At 35.8% G+C, this 19,631-nt stretch overlaps 1 protein-coding gene across 2 annotated transcripts in view; it reads left to right on the top strand.

Annotated features, from left to right (window-relative positions):
* Positions 1-6,925: 6,925 nt before the first annotated feature.
* The window catches only part of MDFIC2 (MyoD family inhibitor domain containing 2), a 115,783-nt gene continuing 103,077 nt past the window's right edge, over positions 6,926-19,631 (top strand). For both annotated transcript variants that reach the window (XM_063703905.1, XM_063703904.1), the window contains exons 1-2: positions 6,926-7,013; positions 7,597-7,684. In XM_063703905.1, the coding sequence (XP_063559975.1) occupies positions 7,597-7,684 (88 nt within the window). In that variant the 5' untranslated portion in view covers positions 6,926-7,013. The remainder of the gene's footprint in view (positions 7,014-7,596; positions 7,685-19,631) is intronic.

The raw sequence follows: 19,631 nt of genomic DNA, 5'->3' as shown, positions 1-19,631 counted from the left end.
CTCACAGGAGGACAGAGAGAGAAGACTATCTCTACTGTGTGATTGATTGGAAAGACAGGGGTAAAAGAATTTCAAAAATTTCTTCTGCTTTTGGTCGTGATAGAATACACTGGACTTGCATTATTCATACATAGTTATAAAACCAGACAAAATATATGAAGAAGCTATTTTCAAGCCTAAGACTACAGGCAGAACAAGACTGATTCTTAAGAGTAGGGAAACACAAAAGATGAGCTACATGTTTGCTCCAGCTCTCAACTTGGCTGTCCTTTTCCTAATGTAGTGCAGGAAGGTGAAACCCAAATTTAGTGGCAGACTTGCTGAGCTAAGGCAGCAAAGACAGGAGTTTGGGTTGTTGAAGTGGCTGGAATTTGCAGTGTAGGGTTATGGAGAAGAGGGGACTCTATAATGTAGAGAAGAGACAGGGTTCACCACAGATAGTCTTGGCTAAGGGCTCAGCTGTGCATACAAAGGATGAGACTTGAATAAATCTGGCAAAAAGTAGCTTTCGTGAGACTGAGCACTGAACATAGGTATCACAGTTAATACAGTACTAGGAGACACTCTGGCTCAACCAAAGAGGAGATATTTCCTTATGCACTTTGGGCATTTATTTGACACCTAAAAAATAACATGCCTTGGACACAATTACCAGGTCCTAAAGCATGAACTACATCCTAAGACTAAGCAAAAAGACTGAAAATGACCCATTATCAGAAAAAATAAAATAAAACCTGGAAGAATCAAAAGGTTATACCAGTAATTTAACTACTTGCTATGACAAAATTCAACACCCTCTAAAAAGAACACAGCATTGACCAGACTCTCTACCATGTATCATTCACAATGTCTAGCATACAACTAAAAATATTAGATGTTTGAAGAATCAAGAAAATGTAACCCACTAACAAGAAAACAAGAAGTCAATAGAAGACCCAGATGTTGGAGTTGCCAGAAAGTGACTTTAAACTAGGTATAATAAATAAGACCAAGGAATTAAAGGAAAAGATAGTGATCATGTATGGGAGATAGGTAGTATCATCTAAGAAGTAAGAACTACACACACACACACACACACACACACACACACACACACACACAAAATGTTAATTCTCACACTGAAAGTGTATTTAAAATGAAAACTATGCCAGGTTGCCTTAATGGTAGATTGGCAACTGCAAAAGAAAGGGTTAGTGACCTTGAAGACAAATCTATAGGAATTATTCAAACTGAAGAACAGAGAAAAGGGACTGGGGAAAAAAATGAGCAGAGCCTCTACGAACTGTGTAAAAATATCAAGTGGTCTAATATATGTGTAATTGGAATCCTAGAGGGAGAAATACAGAGAATGGGACAGAAAAACAATATCTGAAGAAATGATGGGCCAAATGTTCTAAATTTGGTGAAAAACATCAACTTACCAAACCCAGAATCTCAGCAAAACCCAAGTAGACTAAAAATACAGAGAAAATTACATCTAAGTACATCCTAGTCAAATTCCCGAAAGAAAGAAAAAGAAAAAACAGTGAAAGAGGCCAGAGAGGAGAAAAAGACACATTAGATATAGAGGAACAATGATAAGAATAATGTTTTTTAAAAAGAGAAAGAAAGAGAGAGAACAAAAAAAACCTGTCAATCAAGAATTCTATATTCAGCATAAATATCCTTCACAGATGATAGTGAACTAAAGACATTTTTAGACAAATGAAAGCTTAAGAGGGTATGTCACCAGGATATCCACATTTCGAGAAGTGCTGAAAATTCTTTAGGCTAAAGAGGAATGATATCAGATGAAAATTCAGGTCTACTAGATGTAATGAAGAAAACCAGAAATGGTAACTTAGAAAGTAAACATTAAACGAATTTTTTCCTCCTAATTTATTTTTTAAGACAGCTAAGTGAACAGTGTGTTTCTATACACGCGTGTATATCCATATATATATACATATATACATACATATATATATACATACAGATACACATATTTTGAAGATATTGCAGGTTTAGTTCCAGACTGCTCCAATAGAGTGAATATCACAATAAAGTAAGTCACACCAATTTTTTGGTTAAACAAAAAAACAGTTTGTATAAAAGTTATGTTTACTCTATATTGTAGTCTATTAAGTGTACAATAGCATTATGTCTAAAAAAATTGTACTTATCTTAATTAAAAATACTTTATTGGTAAAAATTACTGACACATGAAGTGAACATATACTGTTGGAAAAAAATGATGCCAATAGAGTTGACTAATGCAAGGTTGACACAAACCTTCAATTTGTAGGAAACAAATGCAATATCTGCAAAGCACAATACAGCAAAATGCAATAATATAAGATAGGCCTGTAAGCCTGTGTATATATACACACACTTACAATGCTTGTGGGATTATAACGTGTAGATGTGAAATATATGAAAATAATAGTACAAAGGAGAGAGCATGTAAATGAAATTATATAGTTATAAAGCTATTACCCATAACACGAAGTGGAGCAACATTTTTGCTATGTGAACTATATTAAGGATGCATATTGTAACCCCCAGAGGAACCAAGAATATTCGTAACACACCTACTAGCAACTGTTATTCACATGTTTATCCTTACATGATTTCTCAATGCCAGCCAAGGTCTCAGTTAGAAAAAGCAGGTATAAAAATAATTTGGTCAAGATAAGCACCCTTTTTAATGACCTGGCATGAAACAAAGATAAAATTTTAATGCATTTTGTAACACAGAGTGTTATTTTTCATACCTCAATTTTGGTGAGATCTAAGATCTCATAAATCCTTGAATTCGCATGCCTTGTGGTGTTAGCTGTAACCTTCTCCTGGGAGAACCTATGTTACAAATATGGAATTTTCTTCTTGGTTTATTTACCTTTACCTTTGATACCTTAGACTAGTGTTGATTTATACCATGTGTATTTTCATGTCAAGGCCAAAAAGTTCCAAAAAGAATTTTTTTAATGTGCAATATTTGATGGTATATATTGGTCATTAGAATGGCTATTTAAATTTTTTAACTGAGTATACTGAACAACAGAGATTCCATTCTGTAGCAGAAAACATACTTTCAAAGCCATAGTACACCTTCTTATATCATTTGTATAGGATCTAATCCAGAAATCTTTCAGAGAGCTCTATAAATGATAGTCCTCAAATTCAGTAATCTGAGTTGGTGACATACCTACACATTGATTAATTTCATGTTCTTACATTATATATATAATTTTATTGTTTTAAAAACACTGAAAAGTGATAATGTGATATTTTAAAGGCAAAAAGACTCGTGATAGCAACTGATTATTTGTTTGTTCAAAAAGCTCTAGCTTCGTGCATTTAATTCTATTTTAACAGGAAAAGGAACATAAAATGTGTGATAATCTTGCAGATTACTCTGTTAGCAAAGATTATCTTCTTCTGGATAGTTTGCCCTTAAAGATTATATTTCTGGATCAGATTTTGATTCAGAATTAGGGATACTGAGGCTTGAGTCAAAATAAAAGGAACAGAATTATAAAAAGAAGTGTACATTTGCAGTATTTCCATTTTAAAAAGAAAGCAGACTTTAAGAAGAAACCTTGAGCCTTGAGACCACATCCCTGGTTATTAATTATTTAGTTCATTATTTTAAATGGGCTCAATGAACACTCTTTGTACAGGGAATCATTTAAAGATAAATTTACTCTTCTTGGATTCTAATCAGATTTGCCTGATGTCCTAGGCTGGCTTGTCACTTTTGAGCTTTTTGTTGGGTCTCTGTGGTTTCCCAGTCTGTCTTGCCTGGAGTTCATCATACTGGTTTCTCTTTACTCCCAGCCATCAACTGTGGCTTCACTTTGTTCATTCCAAGGCCCAGCCCAGCTCAAGAGACTAAATCTTAGTCCAAACCAGACTCCATTACCCAGATGAGAATTTTGGGGGGCCCAAGGATATCACTAGGTGGATCAATAAATGGGTTAAATGTTGGCATCATTATGGAATACCCTTAATGTCCAACAAGGACAAGTGATATAAAGTTGATCCAGGAAAAAGTACTTGGTGTCTGTTCTTACCATCCTTCTAATGAAGTGGATGACAAAAATGGAATATTATGCTAATTAATACCTACAGCTCTTATAAGGAATGACTGCAGCAATAAAATTCAAAGTAAGTTTGTCTAACTTTGAAAAATGTTGCTGTTCAGAATGCAAGAAAATTCTATATAGAAAATTTGAGGAATGCTATACTCTGTTAAGAACAAAAAGCCTGTTCAAAGGGCAAAGGCAAAATCAAATGGCAGTTAGAGGCCAAGCAGAGAAAAATGATAAAGAAAAACAACAGAAAAATTCTAAGAGTTAGGACTGACCACATATTGAAAATACATCAGCCAAATTGAATATTATGTCCAAATTAGTCACCACACTATCTTCATAAATCTTTCCTCCTCAGAACAAACTCTTGTACAGAGATTCTATTCTAATGCTTCGACTTAAATAATTATATCATAGTAATTGGAAAAGTCAGGCAAGTGGAAAGCATTTATAAGTCAAGAATTATCAAAGGATAAACTGTAATCAAAGAATAATCCATACTCTCCAAAGTGAGAAATTCAGACAAGGATTTAAGCAGTGGATTGCTCTTGGGACAGAAAATTTAAAAAACTGTTTAGTTGGACATAAGGATACAAGCATATAAAAATGAACACAGAATCTTAGAAAGCCTTCAAAATGAACCTGGAAGCATCTCAGGTTTGTGGGTAGGAATGGATTCTCTGCCTTAGAAAGCACATGAAGAGATTACATGACTTGTAACCTTACAAAGATCCAAATCCATCTTGGAATTTTAAAATATATATATTTCTGTTGAGGAACAATATTGATAATCATATGGTCAAATATTAAAATGAAAGTGAAAATAAACTGGGAGGACTAGTAGCTTCAGCCATGTCCCTGGCTCATTCTCTCCAGGTTCTTAATTGTCTTTTCTCATCTAGATATTTTTGCCTTAAATTTCCTTTATCTCTTGTGTTGTCTCTGCTCATTGCTTAAAGATCACTGTGATTATTGTTGTTCAAATGTCTTTCTGGCCCCACTAATATGTAAAGTTTAGATAATTTGCTTTTCCAAAAGGCAGTGATTAAATTATTAAGGAAATTAGATTAGGTTTCCAAATGCCTGAGGAAGTGACATAAAACACTGTAACTATGCATAGAAAAGAGACAAATTAAGGGAATTTGGTAATTATATGTATTCTACAACTTTGGAACAAAGGAAAATACTGTCGTCAGTTTTTGATATGCTGTTTTAGTTTATCTAATGATTATTAATTTGTGGGCAATCATGTTAAACACTGAGACAGATGCATAAAATACTGAGATAGAGGCTAGGCCCTTGGTTGCACTGGGGGGAGGAGGAGGTTATAGTTTTGTCAGGAAGATGAGAAAGGTTTACAGAAGATTAGAATGGAGACTGATCATATCAAAAGTCCCAAGTAAGATCAGAGAAGGGTAAGATCATCTCCAGGTGAGAGAGATGAAGAAGCCTTCAAGGTAGGGGTGGAGATGGAAACATTTCTAGGAGTACTGATAACAGAAGCAAGTCCCTCCAAGGAACAGCCACAATGCAATTAGGTTGGAGTAAAATGTTAGGAACCTTCAAGAAATCTTAAAACTTTGTGGGCCCCAGTTTGAAAACTGTGATAGAATCTGACCAGTCAAGGTCTTCCTTACCCATCTAAGGAATCTGAAATTTATCTTATTAATAATGGGAGAAACAAAGCTATTTTAGTAAGAAAATTGGCTGATGAAGGTAGTTTTTAAGGATTATATAGTGGAAGCAATGTACATAAGGAAATGAAGTTAGGAAACGAGGTGAAATGGATAAAGGAATCTGATAATGGACAATTGTCCAGGTAAAGACACTGGAGGAGGCAAGCCACCTTGAGACAAAAAATAAATATTATTTTCCTTAATGAGAAAAATGACAACTTTTAGAAATGGTGGGCTATTCATCATGATGTGTACCCAAGGGTTATGCTTTCTGTTTTTAATCTTCCATTGAAAACAGTATTATCCTTTTTTCTTTTCCTTTTTTTTTTTCCTTTCAGATAGGGTCTTGCTCTGTTGCCCAGGCTGAAGTGCAATGGCACAATCAGGGCTCACTGCTGCCCCGACCTCGTAGGCTCAAGGGATTCTCCCACCTTAACCTCTCACATAGCTAGGATTATAGACATATATCCACACCCAGCTAATTTAAAAAAAAAATTTTTTTTAGTTTTTGTAGAAATGGAGTCTCACTATGTTGCCCAGGCTGGTCTGGAACTCCTCGCCTCAAGCAATCCATTTCCTGCCTCAGCCTCCTCAAAGTGCTGGGATTACAGGCATGAGCCACCATGTCTGGCAAAAATCTGTATTATCCTTACCTAAGAATTTAATGACATATCATCTTTGGAATGTTATTCCAAACTCCCTTTGGAATATCTACAGATGATCAAAAAAAACTTGAAATGTTTTCTTGTTGTTGGTATAAAATATTAGGTGGAAAAAACACTCACTTTTCAAACTATCAACTACAGGATGAATTTCCAGAGTGTAGCTTTAAAGGTTTCCCTTTCTTTTCTTTTAACCAAAATAGCCTGTGTATATTTTTCAATACATTTTTTTCTACATCTTTTAATATTAACTTGAAGTAATGAATGGCAGGGATGGAAGAAACTTGGTCCAGTTGAAAAGTTCATTATTTTTTTCCTATTTTGCAGAATGTCATTTTAAATAAGTGCTAGCCTGGAGAAGGTTTTTATTGTTTTCAACCACAGGCTTTATATTACCTTAAAAAAAAAAAAAAAAAAACTCTCGGCCGCAAGTTAGATGCTTCTGGCAGCAATACAAATCTAGCACCACCCCGGGAGGGAGTGTATTTGCTTCTTCGCTCATTTTTGTCAGGATAGAGGAATGCTGGACATCCAGAGACAAGGGAGGCTGCAGCTCACTGCTCCCCAGTCCCGCACCTTGGGCCTCCCTTTGGAACACACAGGTGAGTACCTTGCAGTGCTGATTCAAGCAGAGCTCATTGCGAGCAAGCCATGTAAGTCAAGTGCACTGCACCGAAGGTTCATAATAGGTCTCGTCAACACCTTGAGGGAGCTCAACTTGGCCTGGTTTAGGTCATAAGGTTCTTATTCCCACCCAATAAATTCCTGAAAAGATGCTTTTCTGTTTTATTGTTATTTGTCTCTTTGCATACCACTTTGCAGCATGCTTTTCTATAGGCTATAGAAAATACTAAAACAGCTACTGAATGTTTGTTTGTTTGTTTGTTTGTTACAAATCCATGGCTAGTTGTTAATCTTATTCTTTCACATTGAGAAATTGTAAGGTCTTGTAACAATCTTTGTTGCTGGGCAAAGAAATATCATATAAAGTTTAGTTTTCAATGTCAATGTTTTAAAATAACACAAATGAATAAAATGTTAAGACTTAACATTGGACAGTGAACTGAAAAACTATAGAGATAAAATTTTCCCATAATATGGCAGTAGTTTCTAAATATAAAACTCAATGTTATAAATTTGGGTTCTTAATGAATTTTTTATATCACAAATTCTGTTTCCACTTAGATGTCAGAAACTGAGCTGGAAAAGATAAAAGTAAGAACAGCTGAGCATTTAGAAAATGATAAAAATAACATTTCTTGGTTGAAAGAAGGTAAGTCTTCTTGCTCTTGATTTTCTATTGGTGTGAAAATTTTGCTTTTGTTTATAAGCAAGGAATAGTATGGGAGAAGGAGTAAACTGTCCTGACCGTTCAAATAGTAGTACTTCTGATTTTCACTCTTTTCTTTTTTTTCAAATTCTCATGTGGCCTAAGTGGTTGTTTGAGGATCTTTATTATTAAAATGCTTCTTGTGGTCCCTGTATTGCAGGAAACATAGATTACTTTGTTGGTAAGACTTAATATGCATTTTCTACTCAGACGTATATTATCTGTGAGGTCTTTGCAGTGCTGTAGATTTTTCTCCTTTATAGCCAAGAAGACTAAATAATTTAAGGACAAGTATTTTTAAATAATAATCACAGAAAGGAATGCTTGCTATAGGAAAATATGTCTACAAATAGAATCACCATTCACTGCAATTAGAGAAGCCACCTTCCCAGGGGAGAATGCTGTCGGCCATGGGCTCCGCATGCGTAAAATGGTTGCTTGAAATACACACACAAATCAATATGTTCTCCTAATGAGTACAGACTCGCACACTTTTGAAAATACAGCTAAACCTGTGATTATTTACTAGAAGGCATGGTTTTATAATTTTTTGATTTTATGATCACTTTTAATATGTCATAAAGGTAACATTTGATATTTTATCTAAATAGGTATGCTGCGTCTTTTTCAGCATTTAATGAATCTATTATATTGTAAAAGGACAGCTCTTACTTAAGTAGTTGACATTCTTAAAAATTGCTTTATAAGGTCGTAGGAAACTCTAATAAATATGTCATGTTAATTAGACAACACCAAAATAATGATAATAATAATATCAACATTGACAAGGTTTATTGACATTTATTGATGATTTTGCTGAATCATCATGACAACCCTGTGAAGCAGTTATTGTCCATAATTTACCAATAAGAAAATTGAGCCTTAAAGAGTTCTAGTAACTTGCCTAAAATTACAAAATTGGAAAGTGCCAAAGCTGAGATTCAGTGCCAGTTTGTGTGATTCTACAGCATGTGAATTTAACCACCACCTCATCATGTTCCAAAGAAAAAAAATGTTTAAGTTACTTGTCAGAACATGATCTGTGCTCAAAAATGTTTTCCTACAGTGTTGAAATCAACACCTCCAACTTTATCATACCCTCACATCCACTCTTGTCCTTAATCTCACCCTACCCCCAACCCTAATTTAAAAATACACCTATGGCCGGGTGCAGTGGCTCACATCTATAATCCCAGCACTTTGGGAGGCCGAGGCGGGTGGATCACTTGCGGTCAGGAGATCAAGACCAGCCTGGTCAACGTGATGAAACCGTGTATCTACTAAAAATACAAAAATCAGTCGGATGTGGTGGCACACCCCTGTAGTCCCAGCTACTCAGGAGGCTGAGGCAGGATAATCGCTTGAACTGGGGAGGCAGAGGTTGCAGTGAGCCGAGATCACACCACTGCACTCCAGCCTGGGTGACTGAGCAAAACTCTGTCTCAAAAAAATAATAATAATACATAAAATTAAAAATAATAAAAATACACTTATTTAAAAAAGAAAAAAGATGATTATTTCTGCCCAATTCCCCACCAAGCAATTCTAATAGTAGGACATTATCTCTTTAAGAGACTCTAATTCAGGACTAAAGTTGATGCAGACAAAAAGTATTTCCAGAATCATTTCTGTTAAAAGCTTGAAAATTCTCTAACTTCTTTTTTTGAAAAGGTCTTTTAAATAGAATCCTTTAAAAACAATGTGGAAGGAAAAAAAGTAGAACATGCATCAAAGAGCCCCTGTGTTTTTCTTATGAATCTCAAATCCATGAAGATAGAGATGTTCTTCACCACCACTTATGGTGAAGTTCATATTATTTATTTTTACTTTAATTACTTCGTGCTACAGATGTCTCATACAGAAATAATAATGAAATTGATAGGCCAATCAATTGTTTCCTAAAGAATTTTCTTTAAAAAAAGAATTGTGTCCATTAAGTACAGTGTAGGCATTGAATTCTTGTAATCTATAAAATCTAATTTCCCAGGTGACCTGTTTTATCTCATTTGGACACTTCATTTAAGCTACACTCAAATTATGTTTACTATATTTCATAAAAGGAAATTGAGCCAGATGCTAGATGACAACATCTTAATTGGGAATTATCAGGATGAGTTAGTTTTCAAACATAAATGTCTTTTTTTTCAATGTTAAGAAAAAGTATATGGGTTGGCTTATTTTTAAAAAAGTCAAAGCGGTGCAGTAAAAGGAGCATGGCATTTGGAATCAGGCAGGCATGGTTTCTAAATCTCAGCTCAGCCATCTACTAGCTGGGTGATTGTGCCATGTTACTTTATCTCCCTGAGCCTCAATTTCCTAGCTGGGGACTAGAATGCTTGCTTTATGAGATTATGGGAATGTGATTTCATTACTTCTCTGTTTTTTTCCCTCTTTAAAAGCATTACTCAGAATAATACAGTTATGTTTTTTGAGAGCTTAGTTCACACTTTGAACCATTGGTAATAGCAACAACGCTTTTTATAGTATTTTATATAAATTCCTCCTTTTAATACCTGCAGCAAAGTGGTATGCAGTGGTACTGTCCCCATTTTACAAATTAAGGGATGTAGGCTTGGAAAGACTTTACATGTTGCTCAAATTTGCAGGGCTCTTAAGTGGCAAATTGAATCTCCAACCTCGGTCTTTGAGGTCCAAATTCTATTCATTTCATTAAACCATTTTATTACAGTGACTTCCACAACAGTTATCAATCAGAATTTTAAATGTGTCGACCTCCAACCTCCCTCACTCCCCCTTAAAAAAATAATACAGATACTTTCAGTTGTTCAAAAAAGTGTTTTTCTCATTAATAACAAAGTGGTTACATCTCACATGACAGTGACTCTGCTGCCTCCCTCTGGAACTCCAGCTGAACACTGCTCACTGTTAAAATGTGGGTAATCACAGCAATGCCTTATTCGGCTTGGAGCAAGCACTTCACTGGAGACACTGACACAAAGCACTGAGTGCACTGCTTGATTTCAGAGTGAACATGCAAGCAACAGGAGTTACTACCATCATCACCATTCTGAGTACTGCTATTATTTCTAACTTCTCGACTTCAAACATTCATATCATTTATCCAATTCAATTCAGTGTTATTAATTGGAGAGACTAGAGACAAGGTATAAGTGTGGCAGAGAACAATACAAAAAAGAAATACTCTCCTGCACTCAAGGACCTTATTATTCATTCATCTCATTCAATCGTCTTGCTTTTGCCAGGAAGGCAAAGAGTCTCCTAATTGCCCTTGACTTTCCCCAAATGGGTCATGGGCCTGTTCACATCAGTGGTGGTGTCAAAGATATCTGGGAAAGCCAGAGCCAGAGCTATTACAAAAAATTAGACTAAATTTTATTTGAGAAACACCATTGACAGACCCAAAAAAGCACTCATTTTAAAATCATGCTTGGAGAAACCCTCTTTTAAGATAATCAGATAAACAAGGCATGATTTAAAAATATGCAGCATTGCTCGGCATAGTGACTCATGCCTATAATCCCAGCACTTTTGGAGAAGATGGGAAGATCCCTTGAACCCAGCAGTTTGAGACCAGTGGTGAGATACCATCTCTACAAAAAAATAAAATAAAAACAAAAAAATAAAATTAGCTGGGTGTAATGGCATACCCCTATAGTCCCAACTACTAGACAGACTGAGGCCAGAGATTGCTTGAGCCTGGGAGGTTGAGGCTGCAGTGAGCTATGATCACACCACTGTGCTACAGCCTGGGCAACAGAGCAAGACTCCGATTCAAAATAAAATAAAATATATGCACCAGGCAGGATGAGCTGCATTATGCAAACTGTGGGCCAAGGTGGTCTAGGAAGTCCAGTCTTGAAGGCAGTCAGTCTCTTTGCACAGGTGGAGAGAAGGAGGTGATACAGGGAGCAAAGGCATCAGAGGCTGGAAGATGCCTATTTCAGAGCTAGGGAAATGGGCATATTGGCTGATTATTCATATACGGAATAATGCAAAATGAAGTGCGAAAACCGATTGAGTGCTGACTGTAGGTTAAGTAGTGGACATTGGTTCTGTGTTGTCACTGGAGGCCTGAGGACAAGAACTAAGAAACAGAGGCAAGGCTTGTGTGATATGAGCCTGTAAATATGTAACTGGTGTGCAAAATGGGGTGGAGCCAGCAGATGAAATGTTAAGGGAAGGGGGTGGTGACGGCTAATACAGACAGCTACATTTAGCAGCCTCGAAGCAAGAAAAATATGACCTGAATGAAAGTCATATCAAAGAGAAGGAGAAAATAGGCCCAAATGTGAAAACTTTATGGAGGAAAAATTGTTATAACATAGAAACTGGGAGGGGGGGGGGGAAATTACAGGTGGAATAGGATGTCAGGTAATACCCCATTAAGCCAAGGAGCATTGTGGGTAAGCATTTCAGTGCCTGTAGCTTACACCATTTGATACGGAAGAGAAACATCAAGATGAAGGGATGGAAGCCCTTAAATTGTTGCCATTTGCAGTTTAAAATCACAGCATTGCCAGCGTTTGAACTGCACACGATTTCTTATAGTGTCTCCTGATTTTTCAGGAAAAACTGGAAATCTGGATTTCTTTGTGAGATCTCCTGATTATTAAAGGTTAAGTAACAACAACAACAATAACAACACCACCACCACAACAACAACAATAAAATACCAAGGACAAATGAAACCAGGCTCTGGGGTCTATTTCAGCCCACAGACTGCCAGTTTGCAGCTTCTGTTCTAGGAGGGTGTATCTCTAAATGAAACTTAATATAATTTTCTGAAAACTGGTTTTCCATAAACATTGCTGCATTGGCACAGATTTTCTCTCTATTTGTCTCTCTCTCTATATATATAAATATATACACACATACATATACATATTTATTTGTATGAGCAAAGTCAAACAAAGTCAATGTGTATATATGTACATATATATGCATATACATACATATTTATACATATGAGCAAAGTCAAGACACCAATCATATGACCTAAAAAATGTGAAGCTAAGAATATTGAAATAAGTTTTTTGTCCTTCAGAAAACTAGCTACCTGTAATTGTTTTAGTGGGGCATTTTATTCACAATTGTCACCAATAGGGGAAAAACAAATCATTCCAAGTTCCAAGTGCACCTTTAATGCACCAAAGCAGTAGTTTTGCAATCTTCTAACCAGATGTTGGCGCTGTCCAATGACTGTTAAATTGTGTTGTACCCAAATGGGAAAATTCATGAGAGAGAAAAAAAATGATAAAAAAACAGGGGGTGGGGAATGGGCAATAAACAAGCTTTATTCTCTCCTTCCATCCATGCCAGGAAGGAAAGAGTGTGAAAGATGAGAGTTCTGTAGTTATTTTGAATTAAGTATACCTTCTTTTCTGTAACCAGTCACATGATGACTTCAATCTTTGGTGATATAAAAACCATTATTGGCCGGGTGAGGTAGCTCATGCCTATAATCCCAGCACTTTGGGAGGCCGAGGCGGGTAGATCATGAGGTCAGGAGTTTGAGACCAGCCTGGCCAACATGGTGAAACCCCGTCTTTACTAAAAATACAGAAATTAGCCGGGCTAGCCATGTGTGGTGGTGAGTGCCTGTAATCCCAGCTACTCGGGAGTCTGAGGCAGGAGAATCACTTGAAACTAGGAGGTGGAGGTTGCAGTGAGCTGAGACCGCGCCATTGCACTCCAGCCTGAGTAAGAGAGCGAGACTCCATCTCAATAAATAAATAAATTAATTAACTCCATTATTTAGGTGCATTTTGGAGGAAATGCCTCTAAACTTATTTAGTGTTGACATAGAAAAGTTACATCATCAGTGTTTTGGCACCTTGAATACACTGGTTATCATGGTTATCAGAATTAACACATATTAGAGACTAATAATCCAAAATACTAGAAAAGAGCCTAGAGGTCCAAAAAAATCCAGGTTCCAAAAATTCCCTTTTCAATATAATGCAAAATCTCAAATGCATAATACAAAAATCTCATCTCATTCCTAAACTTTCATGTTTGTTCTCAAATAAGATGAAGAAACTGAGAATCTTTCCCACATTTATTGACATTCATAAATTCACTGGACTTTCCTTCTTTAATTCTAAGTGAAGACAACTTACTTCATTTCCTCAAAAAATAATTTTGGATCATGAACATTAATAGAATTCTGAAACACGCATTTTATTCAACTCAGCAACCATTTGATGTGGCTCCTCTTGAACTCAGAGAAAACATGTGAGACAAAGAAACAAAGATGCCAAAAAATGAAAATGTCCTGCCCTCAAGGAACTCAAGTACTTAAGTGCTTTATTATAATAACTAAATATTAATACAATCTAATTCTTTCACTCAGATAATTCTCATTTCTAAACGGGGTATTTTTTGTATCTCATTTAAATATTAAGCCACACTAATGCTTATTTTAAATTGTTAGTTTCCCAAATAGCATATCTTGAGACTCTTTTTACTATGTAAACACAGGTAATGGAATTATTAGCTCTTATTTCTGTAGTTTTCATTAACTCATGAAAGTGCGTTACCTAATAACAAAAATAGGGGTGAAGAAAAGGTAACAGCCAAACAGAAAGTAGTTTTGTTTTTAAGCATAGCCGGCAGAAAAAAATAGATGTGAAAATATGCCCTTGTAAGTCATATAAATGAGTAAAACAAGACCATGAAATACATAATTTCACAAGGGTAATTGTTTCGAAGCTTTGAAACAAGATGTTGTGATAGAGAATGGCATGAGGACTACCCTTTAGAATCAGTGGTCAAGAAGTTCTCTCTGTGGGAAAGTTATTTGAGCTGAGACTTAAATAAGAAGAACGAGCCAGTGCTGCAAAAATCTGGGAAAAGCATTCCATTGGAGACAACAGCCTGTGCAAAGATAGTACAGCTCAGAATAGCTGGATAGAAAAGAAGGAAGGGAAAGGAAAAGGGAATGACGAAAAAGGGGAAAGAAGGAAAAGAAGGTGCTTAAAATGGAAATAATGCAGAACCTTGTTGGTCAGTTGGGAATTTGGATATTTTTTTCGCCTATTTGGAATTAGAAGCCACGGGAGATTCTAAACAGGGTAACATATGCAGTCATTTATATTGCATGAGGTAAAGAGAAGAAACAGAAACAAAGTAGGAGAGTATTGCTGTTGGCCATGCAAAAGATGGTAACTGGGATAGGATACAACTTTGAAGATGAAATAGAAATAATTGAATTTTAGGTCTATGCGAAGTTAGAACCAACAGGACTGGCTTGTGCCTTAGTGTGGGGTGATACAAAGAAAGGAGTCAAAGGCTGACCCCTGGCTTTAGAAATTGTGAAATGGTGATGATGAATGGTGAAGTGAGAGAGAGAAATTGGCTAGAAAAGGGAGGAGCCAAAGATCTGGGTAGAGCAGGTTACTTGTGAAATGCCTCTGAGGTATCCCCATGGAAACTGTCAATTGGGCAATAGAATATATGAGATGAGTTGTTCTATTTTGAGAAATGTGGACAAGAGAAGTCTTGAGATTTTGCTTAGATCTGAAGGATGAGATGGCATCTGTTGATGGGGAGAGAAATGGAAATTAAATAAAATTTCTGGTAGAAGGAATGGCAAGTATACAGGCACTTGGGCAGGAAAGAACGCGTCATGCTCCAAGAAGTGAAAGAAAACAGGAGTGACTGGGACATCTTCACCCAAGAGAAGGCTGGGATTCCGTGAGTGTAGAGAGCTTGGCTGGAAGCAGGCCCTAGAGCCTTTCATAGACCCTGGTTGACATTTGGGATTGCAATAAACTCCTAACCCTGGGAATGCCTACTAAAGATATAGTTTATATTGTAGTAAACTCTATCCTACTACATTTTATTCTCTAAAGAACTATCAGGCTGGGCATGATGGCTCATGCCTGTAATTCCAGCACCTTGAGAAGCTGAGGAGGATGGATCACTTGAGGTCAGGAGTTTGAGACCAACCTGGCCAACATGGTCAAACTCCATCTCTACTAAAAATACAAAAAATTACACAAGCATGGTGGCACATGCCTGTAATTCCAGCTACTCAGGAAGCTGAGGCAAGAGAATCTCCGGAACCCAGGAGGCGGAGGTTGCAGTGAGCCAGGATCACGCCACTGCACTTCAGCCTGGGCAACAGAGTAAGACTCCACCTCAGAAAAATAAAATAAAATAAAGAACTATCAAAGAGTGGCACATTACTTTCAAAATTCAGCAATATTAAAAGGGAGCTTTATCAGTTTTTGAGAGGAAAATAACATACACTGATTCTGGCTACATTAATGAAAAAGGTAATTTATTGGAAAATGCAAGAGTAGCTCACAATCTAGAAGGGAAGTCTAGGTTCAGGAGAATCAGGAACTAATCTAGTTCTGGTGAGCCTAAGAGCAAGATATAATACATTCAGATCGCCACTTCTGGAATTAATTAGCTCTGCATAATTTTTTTTCCTCCTATTCTCCTCCTTAAGAGTCCAAGTCCCAAGGAAGAAAGCTCAATAACTTTGGCCATGAGTCTAACTCCTGGGTTAGCAAGCCAAGAAAACTTGACTGCCAGCACCATAATGTTACACACAATGAGAGGCAGATGCTTCTTCAGAGGGAATTCAGGGTTCGAGCCTCAGAATAAAGGGAGAATAGATGCTGTGTGGCCCCAACATAATGTCTACTCTAAGAGCCAGTAGCAATGACCCATGCTCTTCTCCACAAGGAATAATATTTTCTTAAGAACCTGATATGTGCTGTTGATGAAGCACTGAATGTTTCAGGAAGGAGAATACTTACTTTAAATGTATTGGCCTTCTACTGAAGTTCAAATGTCAAAATCATTTCGATTCTCTGATAACTTTAATTTATATTTAGAAAGTTCAGCAAAAGATGAGATCTTCTGTGTTCTCATAGGCCAACAAATTAAATTCCAGTGTCATATCCTACTGCTGATGGTTAAAATTTCTTTCCAACTAAGCCTATGAAGTACTAAGTTCATTTCATATAAAATGATGAGGTTGATCCCAACGGAATGAAAGGCCTACAAGATGCCATGTCAGCCTTCAGACTGTGACCAGATGAATTAATCAGTGCAAAGTCCCGATAAGTTGTTAAATAGCAGATTTAGAGACTCTCGTTCAATGATGATAAGGCAGTACATCAAATCCAGAATGATCTTAGCTCACCATTATTAATTGCAGTTTTATGAAGTAGGAGTGAAGCAATCTGTAGAGACCAGGAACCAATCCTCCAGTCCCAATAGGAAGAAGACAATTGTAGATAACTAGAAATTTCAAGAAAGTTACACCTTTTAATAAAGATTTTCAGTAGAATCATTCATTTTCCTACATGTCACAACAGCTGTTGATGTGATACACTTAATCAACATTAGTATAAAGAGCAGTCTTATAGTGAGAGGAAAAAAAAGTCTCTTATGTTCTATGCCTCAGGAATAAGGACATTCCATTTCTAGTAAATTCTACAAAGAGACACTTTACTTTTATAAGATTATGGCCCATTTCTTTCAGCTTAGGAACCACATTTAGAGGAATATACTCGCTAATAAAATGCACCTACACTAGGTGTTCACCAGACCATTAGTAAAAAAAAAAAAAAAAAAAAAAAAAGATAAAAAAGGAATGTGAACAGAGCAAATGAAGACATCACTCTACAGGCATAAATCATTTCAACCATTTCAGCCATTATTTAAGCCTGTCGAGAAGTAAATGTGCAGCAAAGATGAAAATCAAGGGCAATGACAGTAGTTTTGCCAGTGTATAACTTCAAGAAAAAGTAGAGAGGACAACTCATAGAAGTATAGTATTAAATAAGACATCAGGCAATTCTTCTTCTTGAGCTAAATTTCCACACCAATATGGATCTGAAATGAAATAGCTACCCTGCAGAAAGTAAAGAAAAGTGCTTCATGATTTCTAATCTCAAACAACAGACAACAGAAGAAAATCTGCATTTTAACTCCTCTTTCACGTATCAAATATATTTCATTTTTTGTATTTAGAAAATTCAGCATTATAGATAGAAAATTAAACTTCCTGTAGAGTTACCAAAATATATCTGCTAATATTTATGTTCAATATCTTGAATATAAATTCCATAAAATATGAAAAGTTTATATAAATAAATCTTCTTGAGAATTAAGAATGTGTCAAAAATCTATATTCAGGCCACAAATTAAGATAAGATTCCACACTTCACGTTTGTCTTAAAACTAATTTGTTAGACCAATATGTGCAAACGCAGACTGATAAAACAAACCATTCCTACTGTAAAAGAAGCATTCGTTTTACAAAATAATATATAATTAAGGAAATGAAATCAACAAATGTTTTCATTTCCTGCAAGACACATACTTACACAAGGAATACACAGAGATTCCCGTGCCCAATCAAGAAACTTATAATTCAGTTGGGAAAATAAAATATCAGCAACACATCCTGTTTACCATAGGATTCAGATAAGCACAAGCTCTTCAGCTGTATTTGAAATATAATAGAACATGCAAAAACAATGTGGGTGGAATTTTGCAGTATGAAATCTCTCATACACGAAACCATATGAACATACCCAATTCCTTACATGCAGATTTACCTTAAAATTTAAAAAGTGTTTTTGTTTTGTTTTTAATGGACTCAGTAGGTTTGGGTTAAAACAACTATGCTAAAGAGTCACTTGAAACAACAGAATTAATTTTAAAATATTAACTTAAATTTTTTACAGCTGTGTCTCAGAAGAAAAGAACTTTTGTGTAAATAATCTTTATCACCCAGCCTCTTTTCTTAAAAGAAAATAGCTAATATCGTCTTTTTTAAATGAGGAAAAACTATAACATAAAGAGCGGAGGTACTTAATGGATAATAAGGAGTTCGCTTTTCCAAGGGAAATTACTAAATGAATCATTTATTTAGGAACAAAAGAAGAGGAGAAAATTGCACTAAGGGCTTTCTTGACTTTTTTTTAAAAAATAGCAACATAACTTGGAGACGTACTGTGTTTATAGGACATAAATACCTTGGAGTGTCCAAATTTGGTATAGCTTTAAACCTCTACATTCTGTAGGCTGACATCCGTTAATTAAAAAGCAACTCACTGGCCTCTGAACTCTAGGTCAAATAGCCAAGTATGGGTTTTGTAACATAACTTGTTCTATGACAGAAGAATGTACTTTTTGCTTCAGTTTTACTTCACAAATATCAGTCTCATCTTGGATTCCCCTAGATACAACTGGGAGAAATAACTAGTTCTTTTTATTCTAGAGATGAAATAATAATACTAATTAGGAATCAAATATAATTTTTGAAAACACTCAACAGGGAAAAGTAACATGGTTAAAGGCCAATATATATATAATATATATGTATGTATATAACTACATTGCTGGAAAAATACACATATCTAACTCTATCTGTCTCTATGCCCTTCTAACTATATTTTTATTGGATATCTTCAATTTGTAAGATAACTTGGTAGTTTATATGAGAGAATCAAACACAAATAATACTCGATGTGCCTATAATAAATGTCTGTATAATGTTGTAAGAGAAGGTGGTAGGTAAGGAAAGTTTATCTATAAGTCAATAGATTTAAATAAAGGAGAAATGTTAAGTATTAGATTGTTGTTTACTCAAGGGCAAGGGCGTTTCTGGCTTGTTTACCTCTACATTTGAGGTACAATAGCCCCTGAAGTAAAGCAGATGCTCAAAAATGACATGAATAAATGGAAGGATACATTTCAAAGAAGATATGCGATTCAGAGGTAGGAAGCAGCACATCTAGAATTCAGAAAAATGGGGAATTTGGCTGGACTATAAATCATGGGTAGTGTTTCAATAGGCAGTAACAATACAAACTGGTAGAATATGATGGCCCAAGGTATGGAGGCAGAAAAGTCTGGGGTATGTTCTTTTCAGAGAACA

Source organism: Gorilla gorilla, chromosome 2 (assembly GCF_029281585.2).
Source record: "Gorilla gorilla gorilla isolate KB3781 chromosome 2, NHGRI_mGorGor1-v2.1_pri, whole genome shotgun sequence".
NCBI classification, from domain to species: domain Eukaryota; kingdom Metazoa; phylum Chordata; class Mammalia; order Primates; family Hominidae; genus Gorilla; species Gorilla gorilla.
Note: the sequence above shows the minus strand (reverse complement) of the source record. Positions and strands in the feature narration are given on the sequence as shown.